This window comes from Mustela erminea, chromosome 2 (assembly GCF_009829155.1).
Source record: "Mustela erminea isolate mMusErm1 chromosome 2, mMusErm1.Pri, whole genome shotgun sequence".
In the NCBI taxonomy this organism is placed as follows: Eukaryota; Metazoa; Chordata; class Mammalia; order Carnivora; family Mustelidae; genus Mustela; species Mustela erminea.
The window spans coordinates 126,081,939-126,092,503 of record NC_045615.1 but is presented as its reverse complement, the minus strand read 5'-3'; the positions used below and the strand labels follow the sequence as shown (position 1 = coordinate 126,092,503).

Genomic DNA, 10,565 nt, shown 5'->3' with positions numbered 1-10,565 from the left:
ACAAAGCTAAGCATTGTATCATACACTTCTATGAATCCTGCTCCTTGGAATTTACCCAATGGATCTGAAAACAGGCCCACACAAAAGCCTGTACTCACATGCTCATAGACATTTTACTCATAATTGCTAAACACTGAGAGCGAGCAAGTACTTGATTAGATGAACGGATAAACAACTTATACTGCTCATATGAAAAAATAGTATTCAGTAATAATAAGAAATAAGTTTTCAAGTCACAAAAAGACGTGGATGAAATTTAATGGTTCTTACTAGTGCAAGAATTCACCTTGAAAATGCTACATACTGTTAGATTTCAATTATATGACATTTTAGAAAAGGCAAAATTATAATGACAGTAGAAAGATCGGTGGTTGGTTGAAGCTTGGTGGAGAAATAAAAGGAGAAAAGGATTGAATAGGTAAAACTTGGAAATTTTAGAACAGTGAAACAATTGTGACACTAATTATAAATATATGACTGTATGCATTTGCCAAAACCTATAGATATTTACAGTACAAAGAGTGAACCTAAATGCATGCAAATTAAAAATAAAATATTTAGGAGCACAGAGGACCCAGAGAGAAATGCAGAAGATGATAGAACTGTATTTTCTTACAATCTTTTTGTAAATCTAAAATTCCGCTAAAAATAAAGTTTTAAATGTGTAATATGTCTGCCAAGATAACTGTATTATATCATTGGTTAGCAATGCTTTTCATTTCCATATATAAAGTTAAATGTCACATTTCAGAAACTATTAGAATTTAGTGAGTTTTTTAAATATAATTTTAGATGATTTTTTTCTTAATATTTTATTTTTTTAAGTAATCCTTACCTCCATCATGGGGCTTGAATTTACAACTCTGGGACCAAGAGTTGCATGTGTTACCAACTAAGCCAACCAGGTTCCCCTTGAGTAATTATTTATATAAGCTCTTACAGAAATCTTTGCTATCACATTTCATCAAGCATAGAAATGTAAAGCAAAAGTGCTGATGAAGTATTTAAAAATAAGTTTATTTTTCACTATGTTTATTGTTTCATTTATTGTTTCACTATGTACCAGTGCAGGATTCTGAGATATAAACAATTGGTTGCTGCCCCTGTTTAGGGTCCTTCTCTGACAATGTATTTACAGTAAAATGAATTTTTAAATAGTGTATGGGCAGAAGCAAAAGATAAAGTATAAGGCACATAACTAGAGGTGCCTCCACAGGGTGCGGCCCAGAATAAAGATGGCGCCGGCTTGCCGTCTCTTCCGGCCAACAAGGCGCCAATTTCACAGTTTCGGTTCCTGAAACCTATGGCACTTCCTCCTCTCGCCCGATCTTATTGGCTCTTCCCCCTCTGTCCTCACTTCCCTTCTGCTGCTCTATATAAGGTGTGCCCCCGCACAATAAAGTGAGATCCTGCTTCGACAGACCTCCCGAGCCCGGTGTCTTCCGTGGGTGCGTTCCGGGTTCGCGACACTCGCCATCCCGCTCAGCCCCAAGGAGAGGCCTCCGGCTGGCCCGGGCGCCTCCTCCCCTCGGCGGGGAGCCCAACAACTGGTGCCCCGTGTGAGGAGTCTCTTCCGCTGACGGGCCAATCGGTCAACGGGTGAGTGTACCCCCATAAGTTATGGGGCAGTCCTCTTCTAAAAACGACCCCCCTGTTGAACCAAAGAGGTTCTACCCCTCGCTAGACCCCTTTGACGCGGCTCCTTGGCCCCCGGACCTCCAACCCGGATCTCTGGCTGAGGGCCCCCCTGCGCGCCCCCCTTCTACTAACCCCTTTATCCAACCGTTAGCGCCTACCCCTCCGCCTCCATACTGCCCTCCTCCTTCGGAACACCACACCCCCGAACCCCCGGGTTGCTCTCTTTACCCTGTTAATGTGAACCCCGGGGGCAATCGACCTGCCCCCTGGTACCCATGGGAACCCAGGGACCTCAAGGAACTTAAGAAGGCAGTTCTGGAGGATGGGCCTAATGCCCCCTGGACCGAAACCATCCTCCGCGGACTTGCATATTCTCCCTGTACGGCGGCAGACTGGCGCTCGCTGGCCAGGGCCATACTTCCGGGCGCCCTATATATAAAGTGGACAGCCTTATATAAAGAGGAATGTCAGCAGATTGCAGAAAGAAATGCCCGAGCCAATCCAGCCATCCCTATAACTATGGGAATGCTTGCTGGGACTGATGGCCATTATGCCTCTGGAACCCAACAGGCAGCCATCCCCCACCCCTTACCAGGATCAAATCTGAGCCGCTGGGCTCGCGGCTTGGAGCAAACTTGAGGAGGGGCCTTCTGAGTCACTAATAGCAGGGTTACACCAAAAAACTAACGAAGATTTGCCCTCTTTCATTGATCGGGTGGAGAAATCCGTTAAGAAAAAGATGCCCCCTGGGGATCTCAGAGACCATTTCGTCAGAATGGCAGTATGGGAAGGAATGACCCGAGATTATAAGATGGCCTGTGCTGGCCTAAAAGAAAGATCTATGGACCGCTGGGTTATTGTTACAAAAGACATTGGGTCCACATCGCATCAGGCGCGAGCTATGGCGGCAGCCTTAAGAGAGCATCAACAGGACAGCCTTGAGACGCTAGTGTGTGTAATGCAGCAGGCATCATTGCAGCCCCACCAGGCCAACCTTCCCCGCCTGTGCTTTGGCTGTGGGCAAGAGGGGCATTTTAAGAGAAACTGCCCCCTAGGGCGCAAACCAAGCTCCCCACAACCTGTTGATACGCCCCGAACACCATGTCCTAAATGTAGGAAGGGGTTCCATTGGGCCAAGGATTGTAGATCTAAGTTTGATATCCAAGGCAAACCTTTAAACTCCAATCGGGGCAATCCCCAGCCCCGTTAAACAAGGGGAAAACACTTGTCAAGGCTCATTGGACAGTTCCTTTGGTCCCAGGCCTCCACCCCAAAATGCGTCTTACCATCGGAGACAAGTCCTTTAAATGCCTCATTGATACAGGTGCTGAACGCACTGTCCTCAGGCAAGAGGAAGTCCCCCCTTCTTGGAAACTTGTCCCCGGCCCTCCCCTACTGGGTGTAGGAGGCTAGTCCAGCTCTTATGAGACTGCTAACCCGTTATGTTGGGTAGATCCAGATGGCAACAGAGGACAGATTCGCCCCCTAGTGGCCCCTGGCCTCACCGCTAACCTACTTGGTCAAGATATTTTAGGGGCAACGGAGGCCTTCATTACTACTGACCATAAGGCCTTCTTTGATGATGTACTAGATGAGGAAAAATACCAACAGCAGTTCCAGGAAGGAAGGGACTCCCATCCTAATTACCGAGAGGACCCCTATCTTGAGAGCATTAGGCAAAGGTATCAGTCCCCCCAATCCTAAAGGCCACTGCCCTGCCCCAGGTCCCTAAGATTACCTGGAAAGAGGGACCTCCCATTTGGGTGGAGCAGTGGCCTCTCCCTTCCCACAAACTACAACAACTCCATATCTTAGTGCAGCAACAGTTCGACCTAGGACATATACGCCAGTCCCTTAGCCCTTGGAACTCACCCATTTTCGTTATCAAAAAACCCAATGGTCCATGGAGATTACTACAGGACCTGCGACAGGTCAACAATAAAATGGTCCCCTTTGGAACCCCCCAAAGGGGACTTCCATGGATTCCAGCCATTCCATCCAACCATTTTATTACCACCATTGATATAAAGGATTGTTTCTTCTCCATTCCCCTCCACCCTGATGATATGGAAAAGTTCACCTTTTCCCTGCCCGCTCTTAATTTCTCCGGGCCCGATCAGAGGTTTGAATGGATGGTCCTCCCCCAGGGGATGGCTAATAGCCCATCAATCTGCCAGAACATATTAGCCCAGATTTTTACATCATTTTTCAGAAACCCAGACATTCTATTTTACATCTATATGGATGATATTATCCTAGGAGCGCCTGACCGCTCTCAGCTTGACCTCCTCACTACCGAGTGCCTCTCTATTTTGGCCCACCATAATTTCAAGGTGGCCCCTGAAAAGATCCAAAGGATCCCCCCTTTTAAAATCCTTGGATCCTTACTCTCCTTGGATACAGTGTCCCCGATCAGACCCCAATTAAAGATTCAACCCTCGTACATCCTACCTCAGTTACAAAAACTACTTGGTGAAATAAATTGGATGAGGCCATGGATCTCTATTTCTACTGAGAAACTCACCCCTCTATTTGACCTACTCAAGGGCTCAAATCTTTCGTCTGATATCATTCTAAACACAGAACATATCCAAACACTCAGTGAGGTCCAACGGGCCATTGATAAATCTACCTTAAAGCGATTCACTCCCTCCGTGCCCTTAATTCTATATGTTTTCCCTGGGGAATCCCTAATGACAGCGCTATTAGCCCAACAAGGAGAACCCATTCAATGGATCCACCTTTCAGTGGGGGGCACCCCGCGAGTATACGCGGTGACTGACCAACTCGCTGACTGCATCACGAAAGGGAGAAACAATTCGCTCCGTTTTTTTGGACAGGATCCAAGTAGCATTGTTATTCCCTACCAAACTCAGGACTTCACATGGCTCCAACGCAATAATGCTAGGGTGGCCATAGCCTTAGAAGGATTCTCCGGAAATATAGATTGCCATTATGGGCCTTATAAATGGATGAATTCCTTCGGTAAGCTGCAGTGGAAGATCCCCATGCTATTCATCACCCAAGCAGATCCATCCTTTCATACAGCCTTTACAGATGGAGGAAAAGTAGGATCTTCAGTAGTGATCTTCCCCCCTCACTCTGATACTGATAGAACCCCTATCCCTCAGAAATCTCTCATCCACCTGGTCCAGGGGTCCGCACAATTTAAAGAGCTTTATGCTGTGGTCCTAGCCCTTTCCACCATTAAGGGTCCCCTCAATTTATTTTCTGACAGCCTCTATGTGGTAAACCTCCTACCCAACCTAATCGACGCTCACATCAAACTAGATTCTAACCCCATCACCCCACTTATGATCCAAACCCGAACCCTCCTAAAACAAAGAACCAGCCAAATATACGTTCAACATCTCAGGGGACACCAAGGACTTCCGGGTTTCCTATCCCAAGGTAACTCCTTGGCCGACCAACTTGCATCTACTCCCCAATGTTACTCTGTAGAAGAGGCTGCTCACTTCCATAAACTTACACACACCAATTGGAGGGGACTCCATCAACGCTTCCCCCAGGTACCCATTAAAAATCTCAAAAAAATCATTCGAATCTGCAAATCCTGCCAACCTTTCCTACAAGTTCCCCCACTCCAGGGGCCGGGGTGCAATCCTAGGGGGCTACACCCCAATCACCTCTGGCAAACAGATGTAACCCATTACCCCTCCTTTGGTAAACTTAAATTTGTTTTCGTGTCCGTTGACACATGTTCACATGCTTTCTGGGCAACTGCCCATGCCGGCGAAAAGACTAAACATGCTGTCAGCCATTTCTTACAATGTTTTGCCACTCTAGGACTCCCCAAACAAATTAAAACTGATAATGGTCCTTGCTTTACTAGCACAACCTTTAAAACCTTCCTCTCAGAATGGAACATCTCCCACTCCACCGGCATTCCTTATAACCCTCGAGGACAAGCCATTGTGGAAAGACAAAACCGTACCCTCAAAGACCAATTACAAAAAGAAAAGGGGGAATCCCTTCCCCCACATGATCAACTCAAAAGGGCACTGTTCACCCTTAATATTTTAAATTTTTCAAAATACGATCATTTGACAGCGTTCCAAAGACACTGGTCTGCCATAACCCCTTATACCTCAATATCGGTCAGGTGGAAAGACCCCCTGACTGGGTATTGGAGGGGACCTGACCCCCTCCTCACTACAGGTAGAGGGTTTGGATGCATATTCCCCCCGGAAGAAAAGAAGCCTATTTGGGTGCCCGCACGAGACATCAAATACCTCCCAGCCCCAGAAAACAACAATAACCCAGACCCAGAGAGCCCACGACTCTCTGAGGAACCTTTTCTCCCTATCTGACTCACAGATCTACAGTCGAAAGATGATATTATCAATGCTCCTGACCCTACTGGCTCATGCACAAGTCACTAAGAAGACCTGGAAAAGAGGCGTCGCGAGATGTGGAACAATCCGTTCGGGACCGGCTTCGGTGGCCTTCTCCCATACTTCCTCCCTCTTCTGGGCCCCCTCTTTATTCTGCTCCTTGTCGTTTCCTTTGGATCAATAAGCTAACTCAATTTATACAAAAAAGGATGGAAGCCATTCAGTTAATGAATGTTCAAGTACATTACCAGAGACTGGCCACCCATGATGAAGAAATCTATCATTAATCTTTATTGGCCAATGACGGGTAAGACCCCATATCAGTTGGGGCAACCTAAGACAGGCCTTAAAGGAGATGCCCCCCCGTAGCAGCATGATATTCAGTGACAGGTAAGACCAATGAGAGACACAGAGCAACCTAAGACAGAGGACATACCTATGCTGTATGACCCTCAATGACGGGTAAGCCTGTTGTCTTGTCACTGGCAACCTAAGACAGAAGTCATGCCTACAAAAACAAAAGGGGGAAATATAAGGCACATAACTAGAGGTGCCTCCACAGGGTGCGGCCCAGAATAAAGATGGTGTCAGCTTGCCGTCTCTTCTGGCCAACAAGGCGCCAATTTCACAGTTTCGGTTCCTGAAACCTATGGCACTTCCTCCTCTCGCCCGATCTTATTGGCTCTTCCCCCTCTGTCCTCACTTCCCTTCTGCTGCTCTATATAAGGTGTGCCCCCGCACAATAAAGTGAGATCCTGCTTCGACAGACCTCCTGAGCCCGGTGTCTTCCGTGGGTGCGTTCTGGGTTCGCGACACTCGCCATCCCGCTCAGCCCCAAGGAGAGGCCTCCGGCTGGCCCGGGCGCCTCCTCCCCTCGGCGGGGAGCCCAACAATAAAGCATTTGCTTAGTGCTTTTTCATTTAAAGAAGGCAATAGATTCTTTTCTGTTCCAAACCTACCTTCCTTTTTCTTTCTTCTTCAGGTAAGTTACATGTTTGAAATACGGTTATTTTCTAAGTATTCTACAAGACTACATGGGCTCTCAAAGTCTTCAACCCATAATTAATTATAAACCATTTCATCAGTGATAAAAAGTATAAGAAAATAGTTTAATCTCCCTGTCCATCTATCTCTGACTGAATTTAAGAAACATTAGACTTTAAACACTGGGTTTCTATGGACTCACAAGATGGTATAGAAGCTTCTTAAATTTTTCAAATAAGATGCAACTTAACTTCCTCTTTGCTGCTATCTTATATCATCTTTAACATTTCCAACTAGAAGTCATATGGTCAAAATAAATAAGACAAGACAAAACAAAATGAAACAGCAGGAAAAACTATGTCTCGTCCTTATTAATTGTAGGTGCTAATAAAAATGTGATTGAGGCATCATACTTTTTTTTGATTTTCTAACATCATGGTGAATAAATAGCTTCAGTGTATTTTTTTTTGTAAATTCATTTTATTTGTGTGTGTGTCCCAAGATTTATTGTTTATACACCACACCCAGTCCATGCAATACATGCCCTCCTTAATACCCACCACCAGGATCACCCAACACCCCACACCCCTCCCCTCCAAAACCCTCAGTTTGTTTCTCAGAGTCCACAGTCTCCTATGGTTTGTCTCCCCCTCCAATCTCCCCCAACTCCTTTCCCCTCTCATTCTCCCAATTTCCTCTATGTTATTCCTCATGCTTCAGTGTATTTTAAAAACTAATGCAAATATCTATTTCCCCCTAAAAATTACCTTTCAGAAAAGTGTGTCTTGTTTATTGAGTAATACAAGAGATTTCTTATTACCAAACATTAAAAATAGGCTAAAATATATTAGTTTTAGAAGTTATTTAGCCTAAAATAAGCTCAAGCAATCCTAGTGCCATTTATAGAGGCAACAGAGTTTTGTAGACATTAATCAGTGGAGCAGATAAAATGGAAGACCAAGGAACTATCAGTGACATAGCGATTACTTGAGTCTGGGACTTGACACATCTAGTGTAATATTGTATTGTAAACAAATCTTTCATGGTTACTTTAAAAAAAAAATCAGTAAATGTTGACATTTTTGAGATCACAAATAAACATATATGGATGAGGGTGCCTGGGTGGCTCAGTGGGTTAAGCCTCTGCCTTCGGCTCAAGTCATGATCTCAGGGTCTTGGGATCAAGTCCCGCATCTGACTCTCTGCTCGGCAGGGAGCCTGCTTCCTCCTCTCTCTCTGCCTGCCTCTCTGCCTACTTGTGATCTCTCTCTGCCAAATAAATAAATCTTAAAAAAAAAAAAAAGAAAAAAACATATTTGGATGAATGAAAAAAGTAAAACCCTACTCTTCATGAGTATTTATGAATTTGAAACATATTTACAGTGAGAGAATAATACACGATTTTCACAAGTGCTGTATCTCAGATTGTTTAGACATATAAGGATGATGCACTCTAAAAACTATTAGATGACTTCAAAAAAAGACTGAGTGATACTGATGACATGTGTATAAATAATTTAAATAAAATTATTTTATGGTAAGTACAAAAGGTATTATTTCCAAGTTCACATTCATGTAATTAAAATATGTTCCTAAATTAGTAACATTGTTGTTTATAAATAATTGTATTATTTTCTTGCATCTTTCAACAGTTACATATATATGTTTGATCAAATATTTCGAGACTTACATTATAGGAAAATAGGGCACATTTTTCATAGAACGTTGTCAGAAATTATAGAATAGAATGCATATGTGTATTCTGTTAGTCTGTACATGAGTGTTATAGTGTTTATAATAGGGAAACATTTTAATAAAACACAGGCTGGGGAATGATGCAGGCTAAATTTTGATTCTAAAGTTTAGAATTCTGTCCTCTGATTTGACCATATGTCTTCCAAAAGAAACTATCAAAGTGCTGCCCTTGCCGGTAGGACAGACCCAGTATTTGACTGAAGAACATGAACTATCATTATTACTAGGTCAAGTATTATAACTGCCTTTAAGATTTAAAGATCTGGAAACAAAGAAGAGAGATCAAATGTGAACAAAGAATAAGGAATTCACAAGAGAGCTTTGTTTAACATAGTATTTTGTAATGTGAGGAACTCTAATTGTCATTCATTTGTCAGTTAACATTATTTCACTTTGAGAGTTAAATTGGAAATGTTACTTACATTCAGCTTTGATTCAAGTGAAGAAGATAGGGGAAAGGGTCCATTGTTCACTACTCAGAAACCATGAGCAAAAAATTATAGGACACATCTACTATTTTGCTGCTCATTGTAGTGGCAAGATCTATAAATCAGAGTTGCCTTATAGCCATGACACAATTGGCTGTGGGCCAATAAATTGGTTACATGGACTTCATAAAAGTCACTAAGCCATGTAGGGACATCCATGAAAAGATTCTGGGCTGTATAAACCTGTGTGTGTGTGTGTGTGTGTGTGTGTGTGTGTGTGTGTGTGTGATTACTTATTTGTCCACTAAACACAGTATTTAGATCATAAAATTATAATTATAAAAAATAAACATAACCAAGTGTTAAAAAAGCAGTATCAAAGGGTGTATAATATGAAAACTGGTGCATTCACTGTAGAAAACAGTATGGTCATTCCTCAAAAAGTTAAAAATAGAACTACCCCAAGCTCCAGCAATTGCACCACTGTGCATTTACCTAAAGAATACAAAAACACTAATTCAAAAGGATACATGAACCCCTCTGTTTATAGCAGCATTAGTTATAATAATCAAATTGTCTGTGGACCGATGAATGGATAAAGAAGATGTGGTCTCTATAACATAATAGAATATTACTAGGCCATAAAGAGAATGAAATCTTACCATTTGCAACAGCATGGATGGGACCAAAGAGTACAATGCTAAATGAAAAAATTAGTCAGAGAAAGAAAAATACCATATGATTTCACTCATATGTGGAATTTAAGAAACAAAACAAATGAACAAAGGGGAAAAAAGAGAGAGAGAGAGTTGTCACAATGAGCACTAGATATTGTATGGAATTGTCCAAACACTATATTGTGCATCTGAAACTAATAAAATACTATATGTTAAAAAAATAAAATTATCTACCACCAAAAAACATATATAACTTAATTATCTCCCTCATACTTTCTAAATTAAATTTCTTTACCTGAACCACAGAGCTTAGACTGTAATCTGAGTAATTATTTTCCCATTTCTTTCTACAATAATATGTAACTAGTATCACTATAGACTAAAAAGTGAGGGGTTAATTCACTGTACACATGGATATGTTAGGACACTAGTGATGAATTCTTTTACAGAGAACTCCACTTTAAAAATATTGTTGCTTATATATCCCTCCAGCTCCTTTCTTGAATAGACTGTTTTCACTTAAGGGTATAAGCTTCCACAGGCTGTAATGTATATACAAGGACACAAGTATGTGAGAATATATACATATATATGAGTACATACATGTATGTATGTGTATGCATGCATGGCTGTACAGCTTTTTAAAAATGCAGGTATGCACTATACATATCTCACTACTCTAAATCTCCAACATTCAAAATCTGCATACTGGGTTTTATTTCTTATCA

At 42.4% G+C, this 10,565-nt stretch overlaps 1 protein-coding gene across 1 annotated transcript; it reads left to right on the top strand.

Moving 5' to 3' along the window:
• The first annotated feature begins 1,552 nt into the window (after positions 1–1,552).
• On the top strand, positions 1,553–2,077 carry LOC116582552 (interferon regulatory factor 5-like). The gene is made up of 2 exons (XM_032330073.1): positions 1,553–1,836; positions 1,937–2,077. The coding sequence occupies exons 1-2, from the start codon at positions 1,621–1,623 to the stop codon at positions 2,075–2,077; spliced, it is 357 nt and encodes a 118-aa protein (XP_032185964.1). The 5' UTR covers positions 1,553–1,620.
• The last annotated feature ends 8,488 nt before the right edge of the window (positions 2,078–10,565 follow it).

What these genes read in the sequence shown, in the direction of transcription:
- LOC116582552 (XM_032330073.1), top strand. Translation starts at nt 1,621, where the DNA reads ATGGGGCAGTCCTCTTCTAAAAACGACCCCCCTGTTGAACCAAAGAGG. An exon ending in CTCCTCCTTCGGAACACCAC is followed by an intron (nt 1,837 to 1,936) that starts ACCCCCGAACCC and finishes GGGACCTCAAGG; the next exon opens with AACTTAAGAAGGCAGTTCTG.